General features: G+C 61.5%; 1 protein-coding gene across 1 annotated transcript; it reads left to right on the forward strand.

Moving 5' to 3' along the window:
* The first annotated feature begins 11,193 nt into the window (after window positions 1-11,193).
* On the forward strand, window positions 11,194-21,787 carry PSMD12 (proteasome 26S subunit, non-ATPase 12). The gene is made up of 11 exons (XM_073660334.1): window positions 11,194-11,421; window positions 16,128-16,187; window positions 16,470-16,598; window positions 19,411-19,518; window positions 19,590-19,694; window positions 19,854-20,003; window positions 20,244-20,378; window positions 20,459-20,571; window positions 20,719-20,893; window positions 21,203-21,280; window positions 21,476-21,787. The coding sequence occupies exons 1-11, from the start codon at window positions 11,317-11,319 to the stop codon at window positions 21,683-21,685; spliced, it is 1,368 nt and encodes a 455-aa protein (XP_073516435.1). The 5' UTR covers window positions 11,194-11,316; the 3' UTR covers window positions 21,686-21,787.
* Window positions 21,788-22,587: the final 800 nt, after the last annotated feature.

The raw sequence follows: 22,587 nt of genomic DNA on the forward strand, positions 1-22,587 counted from the left end.
ATACAGGGAGCTCCCCCTAGTGGTGACTGCAGACAGAATCTTATCATGTATCTGTATACAGGGAGCTCCCCCTAGTGGTGACTGCAGACAGAATCTTATCATGTATCTCTGTATACAGGGAGCTCCCCCTAGTGGTGACTGCAGGCAGGATCTTTTCATGTATCTCTATATACAGGGAGCTCCCCCTAGTGGTGGCTGCAGACAGGATCTTATCATGTATCTCTGTATACAGGGAGCTCCCCCTAGTGGTGGCTGCAGACAGGATCTTATCATGTATCTCTGTATACAGGGAGCTCCCCCTAGTGGTGGCTGCAGACAGGATCTTATCATGTATCGCTGTATACAGGGAGCTCCCCCTAGTGGTGGCTGCAGACAGAATCTTATCATGTATCTCTGTATACAGGGAGCTCCCCCTAGTGGTGGCTGCAGACAAGATCTTATCATGTATCTCTGTATACAGGGAGCTCCACCTAGTGGTGGCTGCAGACAGAATCTTATCATGTATCTCTGTATACAGGGAGCTCCCCCTAGTGATGGCTGCAGACAGGATCTTATCATGTATCTCTGTATACATGGAGCTCCCCCTAGTGGTGACTGCAGACAGGATCTTATCACATATCTCTGTATACAGGGAGCTCCCTCTTGTGGTGGCTGCAGACAGGATATTATCGTGTATCTCTGTATACAGGGAGCTCCCCCTAATGGTGGCTGCAGACAGGATCTTATCATGTATCTCTGTATACAGGGAGCTCCCCCTAGTGGTGACTGCAGACAGGATCTTATGTATTTCTGTATACAGGGAGCTCACCCTAGTGGTGGCTGCAGACAGGATCTTATCATGTATCTCTGTATACAGGGAGCTCCCCCTAGTGGTGGCTACAGACAGGATCTTATCATGTATCTCTGTATTCAGGGAGCTCACCCTAGTGGTGGCTGCAGACAAGATCTTATCATGTATCTCTGTATACAGGGAGCTCCCCCTAGTGGTGGCTGCAGACAGGATCTTCTCATGTATCTCTGTATACAGGGAGCTCACCCTAGTGGTGGCTGCAGACAAGATCTTATCATGTATCTCTGTATACAGGGAGCTCCCTCTAGTGGTGGCTGCAGACAGGATCTTATTATGTATCTCTGTATACAGGGAGCTCCCCCTAGTGGTGGCTGCAGACAGAATCTTATCATGTATTTCTGTATACAGGGAGCTCCCCCTAGTGATGGCTGCAGACAGGATCTTATCATGTATCTCTGCATACAGGGAGTTCCCCCTAGTGGTGGCTGCAGACAGAATCTTTTCATGTATCTCTGTATACAGGGAGCTCCCCCTAGTGGTGACTGCAGACAGGATCTTATCATATATCTCTGTATACTGGGAGCTCCCCCTAGTGGTGGCTGCAGACAGAATCTTATCATGTATCTCTGTATACAGGGAGCTCCCCCTAGTGGTGACTGCAGACAGAATCTTATCATGTATCTCTGTATACAGGGAGCTCCCCCTAGTGGTGGCTGTAGACAGAATCTTATCATGTATCTCTGTATACAGGGAGCTCCCCCTAGTTGTGGCTGTAGACAGAATCTTATCATGTATCTCTGTATACAGGGAGCTCCCCCTAGTGGTGGCTGCAGACAGAATCTTATCACGTATCTCTGTATACAGGGAGCTCCCCCTAGTGGTGGCTGCAGACAGGATATTATCGTGTATCTCTGTATACAGGGCGCTCCCCCTAATGGTGGCTGCAGACAGGATCTTATCATGTATCTCTGTATACAGGGAGCTCCCCCTAGTGGTGACTGCAGACAGGATCTTATGTATTTCTGTATACAGGGAGCTCACCCTGGTGGTGGCTGCAGACAGGATCTTATCATGTATCTCTGTATACAGGGAGCTCCCCCTAGTGGTGGCTACAGACAGGATCTTATCATGTATCTCTGTATTCAGGGAGCTCACCCTAGTGGTGGCTGCAGACAAGATCTTATCATGTATCTCTGTATACAGGGAGCTCCCCCTAGTGGTGGCTGCAGACAGGATCTTCTCATGTATCTCTGTATAAAGGGAGCTCCCTCTAGTGGTGGCTGCAGGCAGGATCTTATCATGTATCTCTGTATACAGGGAGCTTCCCCTAGTGGTGGCTGCAGGCAGGATCTTATCATGTATCTCTGTATACAGGGAGCTGCCCCTAGTGGTGGCTGCAGACAGGATCTTATCATATTTCTCTGTGTACATGGAGCTCCCCCTAGTGGTGACTGCAGACAGGATCTTATCATATATCTCTGTATACAGGGAGCTCCCCCTAGTGATGGCTGCAGACAGGATCTTATCATATATCTCTGTATACAGGGAGCTCCCTCTAGTGGTGGCTGCAGACAGGATCTTATTATGTATCTCTGTATACAGGGAGCTCCCCCTAGTGATGGCTGCAGACAGGATCTTATCATGTATCTCTGCATACAGGGAGTTCCCCCTAGTGGTGGCTGCAGACAGAATCTTTTCATGTATCTCTGTATACAGGGAGCTCCCCCTAGTGGTGACTGCAGACAGGATCTTATCATATATCTCTGTATACTGGGAGCTCCCCCTAGTAGTGGCTGCAGACAGAATCTTATCATGTATCTCTGTATACAGGGAGCTCCCCCTAGTGGTGACTGCAGACAGAATCTTATCATGTATCTCTGTATACAGGGAGCTCCCCCTAGTGGTGGCTACAGACAGAATCTTATCATGTATCTTTGTATACAGGGAGCTCCCCCTATTGGTGGCTGCAGACAGGATCTTATCATGTATCTCTGTATACAGGAAGCGCCCCCTAGTGGTGGCTGCAGACAGAATCTTATCATGTATCTCTGTATACAGGGAGCTCCCCCTAGTGGTGGCTGCAGACAGAATCTTATCATGTATCTCTGTATACAGGGAGCTCCCCCTATTGGTGGATGCAGACAGGATCTTATCATGTATCTCTGTATACAGGGAGCTTCCCCTAGTGGTGGCTACACACAGGATCTTATCATGTATCTCTGTATACAGGGAGCTCCCCATAGTGGTGACTGCAGACAGGATCTTATCATGTATCTCTGTATACAGGGAGCTCCCCCTAGTGGTGACTGCAGACAGGATCTTATCTTGTATCTCTGTATCCAGGGAGCTCCCCCTAGTGGTGGCTGCAGACAGAATCTTATCATGTATCTCTATATACAGGGAGCTCCCCCTAGTGGTGACTGCAGACAGGATCTTATCTTGTATCTCTGTATACAGGGAGCTCCCCCTAGTGGTGACTGCAGACAGGATCTTATCTTGTATCTCTGTATCCAGGGAGCTCCCCCTAGTGATGGCTGCAGACAGGATCTTATCATGTATCTCTGTATACAGGGAGCTCCCCCTAGTGGTGGCTGCAGACAGGATCTTATCATGTATCTCTGTATACAGGAAGCTCCCCTTAGTGGTGGCTGCAGACAGAATCTTATCATTTGTCTCTGTATACAGGGAGCTCCCCCTAGTGGTGGTTGCAGACAGAATCTTATCATGTGTCTCTGTATACAGGGAGCTCCCCCTAGTGGTGACTGCAGACAGGATCTTATCATGTATCTCTGTATACAGGGAGCTCCCCATAGTGGTGACTGCAGACAGGATCTTATCGTGTATCTCTGTATACAGGGAGCTCCCCCTAGTGATGGCTGCAGACAGGATCTTATTATGTATCTCTGAATACAGGGAGCTCCCCCTAGTGGTGGCTGCAGACAGAATCTTATGTAGCATCGGCGTCTCTGCCCCGTTCTAGGCAGAGACGCCGTCCCTCTCACCTCCCCGCTCCTGGCGCGGCGTCCTCCAGCGCTTCTCTCCCCGCTGCTTCCGGCACGCGCTCCTTCCCCGGCAGTGTGCTTAGGGCACGCGCGCGCGCGCTCCCCCGCTCTTAAAGGGACCGCGCGCGCCGTCCTAAGGAGTCCCCGGCCAATTGCCGGAGGACCTCCCATTTATAAGGCACCTCCTCCAAAATGGAGGTGCCCGAGCTATGTTGTTTGCACTGTGTCTCACCTGTGCTTCAGCCCTCAGGTTCCGCTGCTAGCCTGACTTCCCGTCCTGCATGCCAGCCTGTTACTTGCCTAGTCCGTCAGACCGCTCACCTGGGAGCATCTTCTACTTACCTGCCTTGTCTGCCTGTCCGCTCACCTGGGAGCGTCCTTCAGTTACCTGCCTGTTACCTGCCTCGTCTGTCAGACCGCTCACCTGGGAGCGTACACCAGTTACTTGCCTGTTACCTGCCTTGTCTGCTGACTGCTCACCTGGGAGCGCCCACCAGTCACCTGCCTGTCTCCTGCCTCGTCTGTCAGACTGCTCACCTGGGAGCGCCCACCAGTCACCTGCCTGTCTCCTGCCTCGTCTGTCAGACTGCTCACCTGGGAGCGTCCACCAGTTACCTGACTGTTTCCTGCTGTCTCAGTCTGCCCGCTCACCTGGGAGCGCCCGCCAGCTACCTGTCAGGTACCCGCCTCGCCTGTCTACCCAGAGACTGCCCCGGTCACTTGCCGTGACCACCTGCCTATCTACCCAGAGACTGCCCCGGTCACTTGCCGTGACCGCCTGCCTATCTACCCAGAGACTGCCCCGGTCACTTGCCGTGACCACCTGCCTATCTACCCAGAGACTGCCCCGGTCACTTGCCGTGACGTCCTGCCTATCTACCCAGAGACTGCCCCCATCACTTGCCGTGACCACCTGCCTGTCTACCCAGAGACTGTCCCCGTCACTTGCTGTGACTACCTGCTTGCCCTCCCTGGGAGTCACCCGCTTCCTTACAAGGACTTCCCCCTTGTATTGCAGCTCAGAGGTTCCACTTCCCGGACCCGTAACAGTTAGCTCGGGCCATGGAACCCGGTGGCACCCAAGCTCCCTCGCTCTCTGACCTATACCATGAACTCTCCCGTCAGAGATCCCAGCAGGAGTCCATCCTGAACCACCTGCGGAATGTCAACTCCCGCCTGGACACACTGTCTGCTCCACCAGCAACCACCGCTAGTGTCACGACTCGCACCCCGGCAGCACCGTTGCCCACCAATACCATGGCATCCTGTCCCGGACCCCGGCTGTCTGCACCTCCTCGCTTCGGAGGCGACCCCGCTCAAGCTCGGGGCTTCATAAACCAGTGCACCCTGCACTTTGAACTCTTGACTCACCAGTTTATCTCCGACCGGGCCAAAGTGGCATTCATCATGTCCCATCTCACTGGGGAGGCACTGGCATGGCTTAACCCCCTGTGGGAGAGAGGGGATCCCCTGGTGTCCGACCTGTCGTCTTTCCTCATTGCTTTCCGGAGAGTCTTCGATGAACCGGGACGAAAGAATTCATCTGCCTCCTCTTTGCTACGTCTCCGTCAAGGGAGTCTCACCGTGGGCCAATATGCCATACGGTTCCGCACCCTTGCTTCTGAGCTTGCCTGGGATAATGAGGCCCTGGTGTCCGTCTTCTGGGAGGGCCTTTCCGGTCGGATTAAAGATGAGCTCGCCGGTCGGGATATTCCTACCACCCTGGATGACCTGGTGTCGTTGGCTACCCGGATTGACATCCGGTTTCAAGAACGCACCAAAGAGACCACCCGTGAGAGAAGGTTTCCCCGCCTAGCTCCTACTTTCCAGAAACCTGTCTCCTCTTCTGTCACTCCCCGGGCACACTCACCCGAGCCCATGCAGGTCGACCAGACCAAGATGGTCAAATCTCGCCAAGAGTCTCGCCGAGCCGAGGGGAGCTGCTTCTATTGTGGCAGTAAGGAGCACTTGATTCGTTCCTGCCCGGAGAGGCCGGGAAACTCCAGTGTCTAGGACCGCTCGGAGAGGTCGCCCTAGACAAAAATAAATCCTCTCCAACCCTGACTTTGTCTGTATCTATCTCCTGGGGAGAGACCCGTCACTTTGAACTCGCCCACCTGGATTCTGGATCCGCTGGAAACCTCATCTCCCAGTCCCTGGTTGAGAAATACCGTATTCCCACCAAGTCTCTGGCTGAACCCTTGTCGGTCACCTCAGTGGATGGAAGACTCCTTCCAGTGACCATCCTGCTCGCCACAGAACCCATAACCCTGCAGGTGGGAATGCTGCACTCTGAGGTAATCTCCTTCCATGTGTTGCCCGGACTCTCCCACTCCCTATTGCAAGGTCTACCTTGGCTCCAAACACACGAACCCGTGTTGAACTGGCATTCCGGTGAAGTACTCCGGTGGGGGCCGGACTGCCATAAGACCTGCCTGGTTCCGGTTCGTCCGGTTCGTCCTCCACCTACCCCAGCTAATTTACCCGGTCTTCCGGCTCCTTACTGGACCTATGCTGACGTCTTTGGTAAGAAGGAAGCAGAGACATTGCCACCTCATAGGCCATATGATTGCCCGATTGACCTGGTTCCTGGCGCCACTCCACCCCGTGGGCGTATTTATCCGTTGTCTGCGGCCGAAACCCGGGCCATGTCTGAGTACATAGAGGAGAATCTGGCCAGGGGATTCATCCGGAAGTCTACTTCCCCGGCTGGAGCCGGATTCTTCTTTGTCAAAAAAAAGGATGGCTCGCTACGCCCCTGTATTGACTATAGAGGACTCAATCAGATCACGGTTAAAAATAAATACCCCCTTCCGCTCATCTCCGAGTTATTTGATCGCCTTAAAGGCGCCAGAATCTTTTCCAAGCTGGATCTACGTGGAGCGTATAACCTGGTCCGTATCCGTCAGGGAGACGAGTGGAAAACGGCATTTAATACCCGTGACGGACACTATGAGTACCGTGTGATGCCCTTCGGTCTCTGCAATGCTCCCACCGTCTTCCAAGAACTGGTCAACGACATCTTCCGTGACCTCCTGTACTCCTGCGTGGTGGTATACCTGGACGACATCTTGGTCTTCTCTCCGGATCTTCCCACACACCGGAGGGATGTTCGTCAGGTCCTGCTGAGGCTCAGGCAGAACCACCTCTATGCTAAATACGAGAAGTGCCTTTTTGAGCAGACCTCTCTTCCATTCCTGGGCTATGTTATCTCCCAGACGGGTTTGCGAATGGATCCCGAGAAGCTCTCTGCTGTCCTAAAGTGGCCCCGTCCGGAGGGCTTGAAGGCGATACAGCGATTCCTGGGCTTCGCTAATTACTATCGTCTCTTCATTCCTCACTTCTCGTCTCGGACTGCGCCCATATCTGCGCTCACCCGTAAGGGAGCAAATCCCAAGGTATGGCCACCCGAAGCTGAGGAGGCCTTCCTTTCCCTGAAGCAAGCCTTCTCCTCTGCCCCTGTGCTGCACCGTCCGGACTGCAACAAACAGTTCTACCTGGAGGTTGATGCTTCCTCCTCTGGAGCCGGAGCGGTGCTCACCCAAAAGTCTTCTTCCGGGAGAATGGTAACCTGCGGCTTCTTCTCTAAAATCTTCTCCTCCTCTGAGCGCAATTACTCCATTGGAGACCGAGAACTGTTAGCTGTTAAATTGGCGCTGGAGGAGTGGCGTTACCTGCTTGAAGGGGCTCTATACCCGGTGATCATCTACACGGATCACAAAAACCTGGCATATCTCCAAAATGCCCAGAGACTTAATCCACGTCAGGCCCGTGGTCTTTGTTTTTTGCCCGCTTCGATTTCATCCTTCATTTCCGCCCGGCGGACAAGAATGATGCCTTGTCCCGATCCTTCCTGTCCTCCGACCAAGAGGAGGAGCCTATGCACATTATCGACCCCTCCAAGGTGATGAATGTGGCCCCCCTGGATTTGACTCGTCTTCCACCCGGCAAGACGTTCGTGGCGCCTCCTGACCGTGAGAAGGTTCTTCACTGGGGTCATTCTTCTAAACTTGCTGGCCATGCCGGCCAAAAAAAGACCTTCCTACTCATTTCCCGGCATTACTGGTGGCCTACCCTGCGTAAGGATGTGGTAGACTTCGTCTCTGCATGTTCATCTTGTGGCCGCAACAAGGTTCCCAGACACTTACCAGCTGGTCATCTCCTGCCGCTTCCCATACCTGTTGCCCCGTGGCAACACATCGCTATGGACTTCATTACCGATCTTCCTGTCTCTGCCGGGTGTACTGTCATTTGGGTGGTCGCTGACCGCTTTTCTAAAATGGCCCACTTCATTCCCCTGCCTGGTCTTCCATCTGCACCTGAGCTGGCTAAGGACTTTATCCGCCATATCTTCCGTCTTCATGGCCTACCCCTCCACATCGTGTCGGATCGAGGAGTTCAGTTCACCTCGCGCTTCTGGAGAGCCACATGTAAACTGCTGGACGTCACCCTGGACTTCTCCTCCGCTTACCACCCTCAGTCTAATGGTCAAGTGGAGCGGATCAATCAGATCCTTACCAGCTATCTCCGGCACTTTGTTAATGCCCACCATTCTGATTGGGTGGACCTCCTCCCTTGGGCCAAGTTTTCTTACAATAACCACGAGAGCGAGTCCTCTTCCAAATCCCCGTTCTTTGTTGTCTTTGGCCAGCACCCCCAGATTCCGTTTCCCGTCTCCGCCTCTGTGGACAACCCTGCCGCGCAGTCTCTTGTCAGCGAGTTTTCTACCATTTGGGAGAGTACTAGATCCGCACTTCTTCTGTCCTCCGAGCGGATGAAGAGATATGCTGATAAGAGACGTCTGGATCCGCCTCAATTCCGTCCGGGAGACAAGGTTTGGCTCTCCTCCAAACATGTACGGCTCAAGATACCCTCCTACAAGTTAGGTCCTCGCTTCATCGGCCCATTCGAAATCCTCAGGCAAATAAATCCGGTGGCCTACAAATTAAAACTCCCGGCCACCCTACGGATCCCCAACTCCTTCCACGTATCTCTCCTCAAACCCGTTGTCTTTAACTCTTTTTCCAATAATCCAGGTGCCCCTCCTGCTCCGGTTTCCGCTGATGACGTCTTTGTGGTAGAGAGTATTCTGGCCTCCAAGAGGGTAAGAGGAAAGACCTTTTTTCTGGTAGATTGGAGGGGGTTTGGTCCTGAGGAGAGAACTTGGGAGCCCAGGGAGAACATCAACGCCCCGCTTCTCCTTGAAAAATTTCTTTCTGGCCAAAAAAAGAGGGGGCCTAAAGGGGGGGGTACTGTAGCATCGGCGTCTCTGCCCCGTGCTAGGCAGAGACGCCGTCCCTCTCACCTCCCCGCTCCTGGCGCGGCGTCCTCCAGCGCTTCTCTCCCCGCTGCTTCCGGCACGCGCTCCTTCCCCGGCAGTGTGCTTAGGGCACGCGCGCGCTCCCCCGCTCTTAAAGGGACCGCGTGCGCCGTCCTAAGGAGTCCCCGGCCAATTGCCGGAGGACCTCCCATTTATAAGGCACCTCCTCCAAAATGGAGGTGCCCGAGCTATGTTGTTTGCACTGTGTCTCACCTGTGCTTCAGCCCTCAGGTTCCGCTGCTAGCCTGACTTCCCGTCCTGCATGCCAGCCTGTTACTTGCCTAGTCCGTCAGACCGCTCACCTGGGAGCATCTTCTACTTACCTGCCTTGTCTGCCAGTCCGCTCACCTGGGAGCGTCCTTCAGTTACCTGCCTGTTACCTGCCTCGTCTGTCAGACCGCTCACCTGGGAGCGTACACCAGTTACTTGCCTGTTACCTGCCTTGTCTGCTGACTGCTCACCTGGGAGCGTCCACCAGTTACCTGACTGTTTCCTGCTGTCTCAGTCTGCCCGCTCACCTGGGAGCGCCCGCCAGCTACCTGTCAGGTACCCGCCTCGCCTGTCTACCCAGAGACTGCCCCGGTCACTTGCCGTGACCACCTGCCTATCTACCCAGAGACTGCCCCGGTCACTTGCCGTGACCGCCTGCCTATCTACCCAGAGACTGCCCCGGTCACTTGCCGTGACCACCTGCCTATCTACCCAGAGACTGCCCCGGTCACTTGCCGTGACCTCCTGCCTATCTACCCAGAGACTGCCCTCATCACTTGCCGTGACCACCTGCCTGTCTACCCAGAGACTGTCCCGGTCACTTGCCGTGACCACCTGCCTATCTACCCAGAGACTGCCCCGGTCACTTGCCGTGACCGCCTGCCTATCTACCCAGAGACTGTCCCCGTCACTTGCTGTGACTACCTGCTTGCCCTCCCTGGGAGTCACCCGCTTCCTTACAAGGACTTCCCCCTTGTATTGCAGCTCAGAGGTTCCACTTCCCGGACCCGTAACATCTTATCATGTATCTCTGTATACAGGGAGCTCCCCCTATTGGTGGATGCAGACAGGATGTTATCATGTATCTCTGTATACAGGGAGCTCCCCCTAGTGGTGACTGCAGACAGAATCTTATCATATATCTCTGTATACAGGGAGCTCCCCCTAGTGGTGGCTGCAGACAGAATCTTATCATGTGCCTCTGTATACAGGGAGCTCCCCCTAGTGGTGGCTGCAGACAGAATCTTATCATATATCTCTGTATACAGGGAGTTCCCCCTAGTGGTGGCTGCAGACAGAATCTTATCATGTATCTCTGTATACAGTGAGCTCCCCCTAGTGGTGGCTGCAGACAGAATCTTATCATGTATCTCTGTATACAGTGAGCTCCCCATAGTGGTGGTTGCAGACAGAATCTTATCATGTATCTCTGTATACAGGGAGCTCCCCCTAGTGGTGGCTGCAGACAGAATCTTATCATGTATATCTGTATACAGGGAGCTCCCCCTAGTGGTGGCTGCAGACAGAATCTTATCATGTATCTCTGTATACAGTGAGCTCCCCCTAGTGGTGGCTGCAGACAGAATCTTATCATGTATCTCTGTATACAGTGAGCTCCCCCTAGTGGTGGTTGCAGACAGAATCTGAAAGGGTAATGTTTATTTGTCCAGAATGTGACAGCACAGATTTTTTGGTGTCTGGCATAAGACTGACTGTTTGACATCTCACCAGCGACCACATAGCGACGCAGCAACGATCCCTGACAGGTCGTATCGTTGTTGGGATCGCTGTAGCGTCGCTTAGTGTGATGGGGCCTTAAGGATCGATCGAACCACGTAGATCTGATGTTATGGCTTCATGATGCTGTGGCTGATAACAAAGAGCAGCGGAGTGGATCCTGTCAGCTGGTGTCCGGCTGCTATTGGCCGTGGCCTTATCACGTGTTTTATAGAGCTATTTTCCATTTCTTGAAGTTTTCAGCGAAATATGTCATTTTGTCTTTTTGTCCTGATTCAAATAAAGCTGAATGAAGAAAAAAATTAAGCGAGAAAGGTCCTGGCACGGACGTCATTGGGCTGCCTGAGCGTTCGCCTGATTGCATTCTCTCCATTGTCATCGGGGTCCTGACTGCTGTAGGTGTCCTTGGCGGTGCCTGCTCAGTCTCCGCTCAGTCTCCCGGTGCTGTCAGGCTGCGGCGTCTGCCCGGAGTCACCATGTCTGAGGATACGGAGCGCTCCGATGGCCGCATCGTGAAAATGGAGGTGGACTACAGCGCCACGGTGGACCAGCGGCTGCCGGAGTGCGAGAAGCTGGCTGCGGTGAGCGGGGGCTGAGTCACGCCGGCCCGGGGATGAGGAGGCCGGGGAGGATGTTGTGTCCCTGCATGTGCCGGGGACGAGTATCAGTGCGCCAGGGGCCACAGGCCGGGGAGCAGGGTCCACAGAGACCGGGGGGAGGGGAGAAGGGGCCACAGACCGGGGAGCAGGGGCCATAGAGGCCGGGGGGGGGGGGAGAAGGGGCCACAGGCCGGGGAGAAGGGGCCACAGACCGGGGAGCAGGGGCCATAGAGGCCGGGGGGGGGGGGAGAAGGGGCCACAGGCCGGGGAGAAGGGGCCATAGAGGCCGGGGGGGGGGGAGAAGGGGCCACAGGCCGGGGAGCAGGGTCCACAGAGACCGGGGGGAGGGGAGAAGGGGCCACAGACCGGGGAGCAGGGGCCATAGAGGCCGGGGGGGGGGGGGGGAGAAGGGGCCACAGGCCGGGGAGAAGGGGCCACAGACCGGGGAGCAGGGGCCATAGAGGCCGGGGGGGGGGAGAAGGGGCCACAGACCGGGGAGCAGGGGCCATAGAGGCCGGGGGGGGGGGGGAGAAGGGGCCACAGGCCGGGGAGCAGGGTCCACAGAGACCGGGGGGGGGGGAGAAGGGGCCACAGACCGGGGAGCAGGGGCCATAGAGGCCGGGGGGGGGGGGAGAAGGGGCCACAGGCCGGGGAGCAGGGTCCACAGAGACCGGGGGGGGGGAGATGGGCCACAGACCGGGGAGAAGGGGCCACGAAGGCCGGGGGAGGGGAGAAGGGGCCACGGAGACCGAAGGGGGAGAGGAGAAGGGGCCACGGAGGCCGGGGGAGGGGAGAAGGGGCCACGGAGGCCGAAGGGGGGAGGGGAGAAGGGGCCACGGAGGCCGAAGGGGGGAGGGGAGAAGGGGCCACGGAGGCCAAAGGGGAGAAGGGGCCACGGAGGCCGAAGGGGGGAGGGGAGAAGGGGCCACGGAGGCCGAAGGGGGGAGGGGAGAAGGGGCCACGGAGGCCGAAGGGGGAGGGGAGAAGGGGCCACGGAGGCCAAAGGGGGGAGGGGAGAAGGGGCCACGGAGGCCGAAGGGGGGAGGGGAGAAGGGGCCACGGAGGCCGAAGGGGGGAGGGGAGAAGGGGCCACGGAGGCCAAAGGGGAGAAGGGGCCACGGAGGCCGAAGGGGGGAGGGGAGAAGGGGCCACGGAGGCCGAAGGGGGGAGGGGAGAAGGGGCCACGGAGGCCGAAGGGGGGAGGGGAGAAGGGGCCACGGAGGCCGACGGGGGGAGGGGAGAAGGGGCCACGGAGGCCGACGAGGGGAGGGGAGAAGGGGCCACGGAGGCCGACGGGGGAGGGGAGAAGGGGCCACGGAGGCCGACGGGGGGAGGGGAGAAGGGGCCACGGAGGCCGAAGGGGGGAGGGGAGAAGGGGCCACGGAGGCCGAAGGGGGAGGGGAGAAGGGGCCACGAAGGGGGGAGGGGAGAAGGGGCCACGAAGGGGGGAGGGGAGAAGGGGCCACGGAGGCCGAAGGGGGGAGGGGAGAAGGGGCCACGGAGGCCGAAGGGGGAGGGGAGAAGGGGCCACGGAGGCCGAAGGGGGAGGGGAGAAGGGGCCACGGAGGCCGAAGGGAGGAGGGGAGAAGGGGCCACGGAGGCCGAAGGGGGGAGGGGAGAAGGGGCCACGGAGGCCGAAGGGGGGAGGGGAGAAGGGGCCACGGAGGCCGAAGGGGGGAGGGGAGAAGGGGCCACGGAGGCCGAAGGGGGAGGGGAGAAGGGGCCACGGAGGCCGAAGGGGGGAGGGGAGAAGGGGCCAAGGAGGGTGGGGGGGAGAGAGGGGGCCACGGAGACCGTGGTGGCGGAGGGGAGAAGGGGCTGCCGAGACCGGGGTGGGGGGGGGAGAGAAAGGGCAGGAGATGGATCCACAGAGACCAAGAGGGAGGGCGGGAGACGGGTCCACAACAACCGGGGGGCGCCACAGGAATCGGGGGGGGGGGGGGAGAAGGGGCCGCCAAGGCCGGGGGGCCTTTATGATGAGCTGTAGTAAATCTCTAATCTGATGGCATTGGTATGGCGGGGGGCGAGAGGAGGGGATGATGAGGGGTCATGGATGTTTCAGCATTTAGAACAAAGAAAGTTCCCGTTCGCTGACAGCAGAGATCCGTGGTCATGTGACATTTCGTCATCACTTCTCTGTGCTCAGCTGCACTGTCCTGGGTCCGCGCTGCTCCAGCTCCATCCGCTCTCCACTGATAACACCTGATCTGTGGGGGCTGCCGGACCCCAATCATCTGGTTTTGATGGCCAGAGCTCTGGAGAAGTTCTGGACGGACAACCCCTTTAGTTGACTTTCTAGTAGATGTCCAGGGTCATGTGATCGCGGCTCCTCCGCTCGGCTCCTCGTGGTCATGTGATCGCGGCTCCTCCGCTCGGCTCCTCGTGGTCATGTGATCGCGGCTCCTCCGCTCGGCTCCTCGTGGTCATGTGATCGCGGCTCCTCCGCTCGGCTCCTCGTGGTCATGTGATCGCGGCTCCTCCGCTCGGCTCTTCGTGGTCATGTGATCGCGGCTCCTCCGCTCGGCTCCTCGTGGTCATGTGATCGCGGCTCCTCCGCGCGGCTCCTCGTGGTCATGTGATCGCGGCTCCTCCGCTCGGCTCCTCGTGGTCATGTGATCGCGGCTCCTCCGCTCGGCTCCTCGTGGTCATGTGATCGCGGCTCCTCGTGGTCATGCGATCGCGGCTCCTCCGCTCGGCTCCTCGTGGTCATGTGATCGCGGCTCCTCCGCTCGGCTCCTCGTGGTCATGTGATCGCGGCTCCTCCGCTCGGCTCCTCGTGGTCATGTGATCGCGGCTCCTCCGCTCGGCTCCTCGTGGTCATGTGATCGCGGCTCCTCCGCTCGGCTCCTCGTGGTCATGTGATCGCGGCTCCTCCGCTCGGCTCCTCGTGGTCATGTGATCGCGGCTCCTCCGCTCGGCTCCTCGTGGTCATGTGATCGCGGCTCCTCCGCTCGGCTCCTCGTGGTCATGTGATCGCGGCTCCTCGTGGTCATGTGATCGCGGCTCCTCCGCTCGGCTCCTCGTGGTCATGTGATCGCGGCTCCTCCGCTCGGCTCCTCGTGGTCATGTGATCGCGGCTCCTCCGCTCGGCTCCTCGTGGTCATGTGATCGCGGCTCCTCCGCTCGGCTCCTCGTGGTCATGTGATCGCGGCTCCTCCGCTCGGCTCCTCGTGGTCATGTGATCGCGGCTCCTCCGCTCGGCTCCTCGTGGTCATGTGATCGCGGCTCCTCCGCTCGGCTCCTCGTGGTCATGTGATCGCGGCTCCTCCGCTCGGCTCCTCGTGGTCATGTGATCGCGGCTCCTCCGCTCGGCTCCTCGTGGTCATGTGATCGCGGCTCCTCCGCTCGGCTCCTCGTGGTCATGTGATCGCGGCTCCTCCGCTCGGCTCCTCGTGGTCATGTGGTCGCGGCTCCTCCGCTCGGCTCTTCGTGGTCATGTGGTCGCGGCTCCTCCGCTCGGCTCTTCGTGGTCATGTGGTCGCGGCTCCTCCGCTCGGCTCCTCGTGGTCATGTGATCGCGGCTCCTCCGCTCGGCTCCTCGTGGTCATGTGGTCGCGGCTCCTCCGCTCGGCTCTTCGTGGTCATGTGGTCGCGGCTCCTCCGCTCGGCTCTTCGTGGTCATGTGGTCGCGGCTCCTCCGCTCGGCTCTTCGTGGTCATGTGGTCGCGGCTCCTCCGCTCGGCTCCTCGTGGTCATGTGGTCGCGGCTCCTCCGCTCGGCTCCTCGTGGTCATGTGGTCGCGGCTCCTCCGCTCGGCTCCTCGTGGTCATGTGATCGCGGCTCCTCCGCTCGGCTCCTCGTGGTCATGTGATCGCGGCTCCTCCGCTCGGCTCCTCGTGGTCATGTGGTCGCGGCTCCTCCGCTCGGCTCTTCGTGGTCATGTGGTCGCGGCTCCTCCGCTCGGCTCCTCGTGGTCATGTGATCGCGGCTCCTCCGCTCGGCTCCTCGTGGTCATGTGATCGCGGCTCCTCCGCTCGGCTCTTCGTGGTCATGTGGTCGCGGCTCCTCCGCTCGGCTCTTCGTGGTCATGTGGTCGCGGCTCCTCCGCTCGGCTCTTCGTGGTCATGTGGTCGCGGCTCCTCCGCTCGGCTCCTCGTGGTCATGTGGTCGCGGCTCCTCCGCTCGGCTCTTCGTGGTCATGTGGTCGCGGCTCCTCCGCTCGGCTCTTCGTGGTCGCGGCTCCTCCGCTCGGCTCTTCGTGGTCATGTGGTCGCGGCTCCTCCGCTCGGCTCTTCGTGGTCATGTGGTCGCGGCTCCTCCGCTCGGCTCCTCGTGGTCATGTGATCGCGGCTCCTCCGCTCGGCTCCTCGTGGTCATGTGATCGCGGCTCCTCCGCTCGGCTCTTCGTGGTCATGTGGTCGCGGCTCCTCCGCTCGGCTCTTCGTGGTCATGTGGTCGCGGCTCCTCCGCTCGGCTCTTCGTGGTCATGTGGTCGCGGCTCCTCCGCTCGGCTCCTCGTGGTCATGTGATCGCGGCTCCTCCGCTCGGCTCTTCGTGGTCATGTGGTCGCGGCTCCTCCGCTCGGCTCTTCGTGGTCATGTGGTCGCGGCTCCTCCGCTCGGCTCCTCGTGGTCATGTGATCGCGGCTCCTCCGCTCGGCTCTTCGTGGTCATGTGGTCGCGGCTCCTCCGCTCGGCTCCTCGTGGTCTTGTAACATTTTATTAATTTCTTCTTTTCTTTTGTTCCAGGAGGGAAAACTGCAGGAAGTGATCGAGACCCTCCTGTCCCTGGAGAAGCAGACCCGCACGGTGTGTGGGGGGAGGGGCCACCTGGTGTGTGGGGGGAGGGGCCACCTGGTGTGTGGGGGGAGGGGCCACCTGGTGTGGGGGGAGGGGCCTGGGGATATACATCCACTGTGGGGCGGGCTCAGGACATAGTGGTCCTTGACACTTAAAGGTACAGTGCAGTGTTTTTCTCAGCACTGGGAGTGACCTCACGGCCTGGTTGTGACCTGGTGATGACTTGCTGGGCTCTGTAGTTCCCCCGGCAGCGTCTCCACATATCCTCATTGTTCCTTCTGTGTCTTGCAGGCGTCTGACATGGTGTCCACGTCTCGTATCCTGGTGGCCGTGGTGAAGATGTGCTACGAAGCCAAAGACTGGGACCTGCTGAACGAGAACATCATGCTGCTGTCAAAGAGGAGGAGTCAGCTCAAGCAGGTGCCGCCCCCGTACTGCGACCTCTGACCTCTCCTGGGGGGTGATAGTATTTTTTGGGGGGTCACATTAATGTGCTGGGACATCAGTGTCTGATGTTGGGGGTCTTACACCCGAGCACCCTGCTAAGTGGATAGGAGGGGTGCTGCCCTGGGGGCTGCGTGGTGGAGGAGGGGCGCGGCCCTGGGGGCTGCGTGGTGGAGGAGGGGCGCGGCCCTGGGGGCTGCGTGGTGGAGGAGGGGCGCGGCCCTGGGGGCTGCGTGGTGGAGGAGGGGTGCTGCCCTGGGGGCTGCGTGGTGGAGGAGGGGTGCTGCCCTGGGGGCTGCGTGGTGGAGGAGGGGCGCGGCCCTGGGGGCTGCGTGGCGGAGGAGAGGTGCTGCCCTGGGGGCTGCGTGGCGGAGGAGGGGCGCGGCCCTGGGGGCTGCGTGGCGGAGGAGGGGCGCGGCCCTGGGGGCTGCGTGGTGGAGGAGAGGTGCGGCCCTGGGGGCTGCGTGGCGGAGGAGGGGCGCGGCCCTGGGGGCTGCGTGGCGGAGGAGGGGCGCGGCCCTGGGGGCTGCGTGGCGGAGGAGGGGCGCGGCCCTGGGGGCTGCGTGGCGGAGGAGGGGCGCGGCCCTGGGGGCTGCGTGGCGGAGGAGGGGCGCGGCCCTGGGGGCTGCGTGGCGGAGGAGGGGCGCGGCCCTGGGGGCTGCGTGGCGGAGGAGGGGCGCGGCCCCGGGGGCTGCGTGGCGGAGGAGGGGCGCGGCCCCGGGGGCTGCGTGGCGGAGGAGGGGCGCGGCCCCGGGGGCTGCGTGGCGGAGGAGGGGCGCGGCCCCGGGGGCTGCGTGGCGGAGGAGGGGCGCGGCCCCGGGGGCTGCGTGGCGGAGGAGGGGCGCGGCCCCGGGGGCTGGAGGAGAGGGGCTGCGTGGCGGAGGAGAGGCGCGTCCCCGGGGGCTGCGTGGCGGAGGAGGGGCGCGTCCCCGGGGGCTGCGTGGCGGAGGAGGGGCGCGTCCCCGGGGGCTGCGTGGCGGAGGAGGGGCGCGGCCCCGGGGGCTGCGTGGCGGAGGAGGGGCGCGGCCCCGGGGGCTGCGTGGCGGAGGAGGGGCGCGGCCCCGGGGGCTGCGTGGCGGAGGAGGGGCGCGGCCCCGGGGGCTGCGTGGCGGAGGAGGGGCGCGGCCCCGGGGGCTGCGTGGCGGAGGAGGGGCGCGGCCCCGGGGGCTGCGTGGCGGAGGAGGGGCGCGGCCCCGGGGGCTGCGTGGCGGAGGAGGGGCGCTGCCCCGGGGGCTGCGTGGCGGAGGAGGGGCGCGGCCCCGGGGGCTGCGTGGCGGAGGAGGGGCGCTGCCCCGGGGGCTGCGTGGCGGAGGAGGGGCGCTGCCCCGGGGGCTGCGTGGCGGAGGAGGGGCGCGGCCCCGGGGGCTGCGTGGCGGAGGAGGGGCGCGTCCCCGGGGGCTGCGTGGCGGAGGAGGGGCGCGGCCCCGGGGGCTGCGTGGCGGAGGAGGGGCGCGGCCCCGGGGGCTGCGTGGCGGAGGAGGGGCGCGGCCCCGGGGGCTGCGTGGCGGAGGAGGGGCGCGTCCCCGGGGGCTGCGTGGCGGAGGAGGGGCGCGTCCCCGGGGGCTGCGTGGCGGAGGAGGGGCGCGGCCCTGGGGGCTGGAGGAGAGGGGCTGCGTGGCGGAGGAGAGGCGCGTCCCCGGGGGCTGCGTGGCGGAGGAGGGGCGCGTCCCCGGGGGCTGCGTGGCGGAGGAGGGGCGCGTCCCAGGGGGCTGCGTGGCGGAGGAGGGGCGCGTCCCCGGGGGCTGCGTGGCGGAGGAGGGGCGCGGCCCTGGGGGCTGCGTGGCGGAGGAGGGGCGCGGCCCTGGGGGCTGCGTGGCGGAGGAGGGGCGCGGCCCTGGGGGCTGCGTGGCGGAGGAGGGGCGCGGCCCTGGGGGCTGCGTGGCGGAGGAGGGGCGCGGCCCTGGGGGCTGCGTGGCGGAGGAGGGGCGCGGCCCTGGGGGCTGCGTGGCGGAGGAGGGGCGCGGCCCAGGGGGCTGCGTGGCGGAGGAGGGGCGCGGCCCCGGGGGCTGCGTGGCGGAGGAGGGGCGCGGCCCCGGGGGCTGCGTGGCGGAGGAGGGGCGCGGCCCCGGGGGCTGCGTGGCGGAGGAGGGGCGCGGCCCCGGGGGCTGCGTGGCGGAGGAGGGGCGCGGCCCCGGGGGCTGCGTGGCGGAGGAGGGGCGCGGCCCCGGGGGCTGCGTGGCGGAAGAGGGGCGCGGCCCCGGGGGCTGCGTGGCGGAGGAGAGGTGCTCCCCTGGGGGCTGCGTGGCGGAGGAGAGGTGCTGCGTGGCGGAGAAGGGGCGCGGCCCTGGGGGCTGCGTGGCGGAGGAGAGGTGCTGCGTGGCGGAGGAGAGGTGCTCCCCTGGGGGCTGCGTGGCGGAGGAGGGGCGCGGCCCTGGGGGCTGCGTGGTGGAGGAGAGGTGCTGCGTGGCGGAGAAGGGGCGCGGCCCTGGGGGCTGCGTGGCGGAGGAGAGGTGCTGCGTGGCGGAGGAGAGGTGCTCCCCTGGGGGCTGCGTGGCGGAGAAGGGGCGCGGCCCTGGGGGCTGCGTGGTGGAGGAGAGGTGCTGCGTGGCGGAGGAGGGGCGCTCCCCTGGGGGCTGCGTGGCGGAGGAGGGGCGCTGCCCCGGGGGCTGCGTGGCGGAGGAGGGGCGCTGCCCCGGGGGCTGCGTGGCGGAGGAGGGGCGCTGCCCCGGGGGCTGCGTGGCGGAGGAGGGGCGCGGCCCTGGGGGCTGCGTGGCGGAGGAGGGGCGGCACTCTGGATATGGGGGGGTCCTGTGACCGTATCACCCATCTTTGGGACGTCTCCCCCCAGGCCGTGGCGAAGATGGTGCAGCAGTGCTGTAAATACGTGGAGGAGACGACGGAGCTTCCCATCAAGCTGCGGTTGATAGACACGCTGCGGACAGTCACGGAGGGGAAGGTGAGCCGTGTCACCCGCAGAGCGAGGCTGTGTTTGCAGGGTCGGAGCCGCTGACGACTCTTCTCTTTCAGATCTATGTGGAGATAGAGCGGGCTCGTCTCACCAACACCTTGGCCGCCATCAAGGAGCAGAGCGGAGACGTGACTGAGGCGGCGGCCATACTGCAGGAGCTTCAGGTGAGGGGCCTCCGTATTCGTGGCCATGAGACAGTGACGTGACTGACGCCGGAGCGTCCAGCTGTGTGCGGAGACAACATAAGGGGGCACAATCCGCTGATCTGTAATTATAAAGACCCCGTGTGCAGGATCAGGTCACCTGTACTGAGCTCTCTGCAGGTGGAGACCTACGGATCCATGGAGAAGAAGGAGAAGGTGGAGTTCATCCTGGAGCAGATGCGCCTCTGCCTGGCGGTGAAGGATTATATCCGCACCCAGATCATCAGCAAGAAGATCAACACCAAGTTCTTCCAGGATGAGAACAGCGAGGTAAGAAAAGGCCAGCCGAGACCCCGATAAATGCTGGTCCTGTACTGCAGAGCTGCGCTCACTATTCTGCTGGTGCAGTCACTGATGCTGTATTGTCCTCCAGAGCTGCACTCACTATTCTGCTGGTGCAGTCACTGTGTACATGCATTACTGATGCTGTATTGTCCTCCAGAGCTGCACTCGGTGTTCTGTAGCTTCAGAGCTGACCTCTTGCTGCTGCTGTTCCCGTTTCTTCTGCAGCAGCTGAAGCTGAAGTATTACACCCTGATGATCCAGTTGGACCAGCACGAGGGCTCCTACCTGTCGATCTGTAAGCATTACCGCGCCATATACGACACGCCCTGCATCCAGGCGGAGAGCGAGAAGTGGCAGCAGGTGAGTGTCGCCCCCCCGCAGTGTGCTCCGGACCCCCGCGGTGCGCAGCAGTCACATGACAATGGCGCCCTCTCCTGCAGGCTCTGAAGAGCGTGGTCCTCTACGTCATCCTCTCCCCCTACGACAATGAACAGTCCGACCTGGTGCACAGGATAAGCGGCGACAAGAAGCTGGAGGAAATCCCCAAGTACAAGTAAGTGGCCAGCAGTCCCATGTAAGACCCTGGATGACCGTGATAATGCAACAGATGTCACCCGCAGTCCTATGTAACACCATAGTGGTGACTCTCATTTTGCACAATGTAGTAGCTGCAGTCCCATGTAACCCTTTTTTCCGGCAGGGATCTGCTGAAGCTCTTCACCACCATGGAGCTGATGCGGTGGTCCGTGCTGGTGGAGGAGTACGGGAAGGAGCTGCGGGAAGGCTCCCTGGACAGCGAGGCCACCGACGTCTTCAGCTGCTCGGAGCAGGGGGAAAAGCACTGGAAGGACCTGAAGAACCGCGTGGTGGAGCATGTAGGTGCCGCGTGCAGACTGGAGGGCCGCTCCCTTCTGCGGGCCGGCCTGGAGGGCCGCTCCCTTCTGCGGGCCGGCCTGGAGGGCCGCCCCCTTCTGCGGGCCGGCCTGGAGGGCCGCCCCCTTCTGCGGGCCGGCCTGGAGGGCCGCCCCCTTCTGCGGGCCGGCCTGGAGGGCCGCCCCCTTCTGCGGGCCGGCCTGGAGGGCCGCCCCCTTCTGCGGGCCGGCCTGGAGGGCCGCCCCCTTCTGCGGGCTGGGGTCGGGGGTCCTTTGCTGCCCCTTCTCACACCGGCTTTTGTGTCTTAACAGAATATTCGGATTATGGCGAAGTATTACACGCGGATCACGATGAAGAGAATGGCGCAGATGCTGGACCTGTCTGTAGACGTAAGTGATCGTCTGCAGCGCTCTCCGGGGACATTCTGGTTGGCTGTAATGCCCGGGATCTGAGCTGCTGGCGGTTTAACCCCTTACAGGCTGCAGTGTGCGACCATCTCCATGGCTCGCAGGGCAGCGGCAGAGCGGGTGTCATGGAGGACTCTGCTGCGGCGCCTCTTCTCCATCGTTTCCTCTCCTCCCCAGGAATCGGAGGAATTCCTCTCCACGTTAGTGGTGAATAAAACCATCTACGCCAAGGTGGACCGCCTGGCCGGCATCATCAACTTCCAGAGGCCCAAGGACCCCAACGACCTCCTGAACGACTGGTCCCAGAAGCTGAACTCGCTGATGGCGCTGGTGAACAAGACCACGCACCTGATCGCCAAGGAGGAGATGATCCACAACCTGCAGTGAGGGGCGGTGGCGTCACAGTGTATCATATTCTGCCTTCTTTTTATGTTTCTGCTTTTGTTTTGAATTGTTTAATATTAATAATAAAATCTACATGGACGATAACTGCGCCAAGTCTCCCACCCGCACGTCACATGACCGCCGCCGCGTCAGCCCCCCGACTGACTGGGTCCCTGCGCCGCCGCGTCAGCCCCCCGACTGACTGGGTCCCTGCGCCGCCGCGTCAGCCCCCCGACTGACTGGGTCCCTGCGCCGCCGCGTCAGCCCCCCGACTGACTGGGTCCCTGCGCCGCCGCGTCAGCCCCCCGACTGACTGGGTCCCTGCGCCGCCGCGTCAGCCCCCCGACTGACTGGGTCCCTGCGCCGCCGCGTCAGCTCCCAGATACCCGGTCCTAGCGCCGCCGCGTCAGCCCCCAGATACCCGGTCCTAGCGCCGCCGCGTCAGCCCACAGATACCCGGTCCAAGCGCCGCCGCGTCAGCCCCCAGATACCCGGTCCTAGCGCCGCCGCGTCAGCCCACAGATACCCGGTCCTAGCGCCGCCGCGTCAGCCCTCCGACTCACTGGTCTCAGCGTATGAAGAAAGGTTTTTACCTCTTCCACCACAAAGAAAGAGGGCGCAGACGCAGAGCACAAGTGGTGTAGGGGTGGGGGTACAATTACTAGTGGGATTTTACATGGGGGGAGCACAGCGAGTGGCACATCAGTCTCCAGTACGGGAGGGGATCATAGAAGGCGGAACGTTGCGGCGACCATCACTGGAGGGGATGGGGGGGGCTATGGCGGCATCCAGGACTGGAGGGGAGAGCAGTGAGGGGGTCGTTGCGGCATCCAGTACGGGAGGGGAGTGCAGCGAGGAGTTTATTGCGGCGGCCAGTCCGGGAGCACAGTGAATGGGGCAACATT

Source organism: Phyllobates terribilis, unplaced genomic scaffold (genome assembly GCF_046119375.1).
Source record: "Phyllobates terribilis strain yellow unplaced genomic scaffold, ASM4611937v1 Scaffold_25__1_contigs__length_18738178, whole genome shotgun sequence".
Classification (NCBI taxonomy): Eukaryota; Metazoa; Chordata; class Amphibia; order Anura; family Dendrobatidae; genus Phyllobates; species Phyllobates terribilis.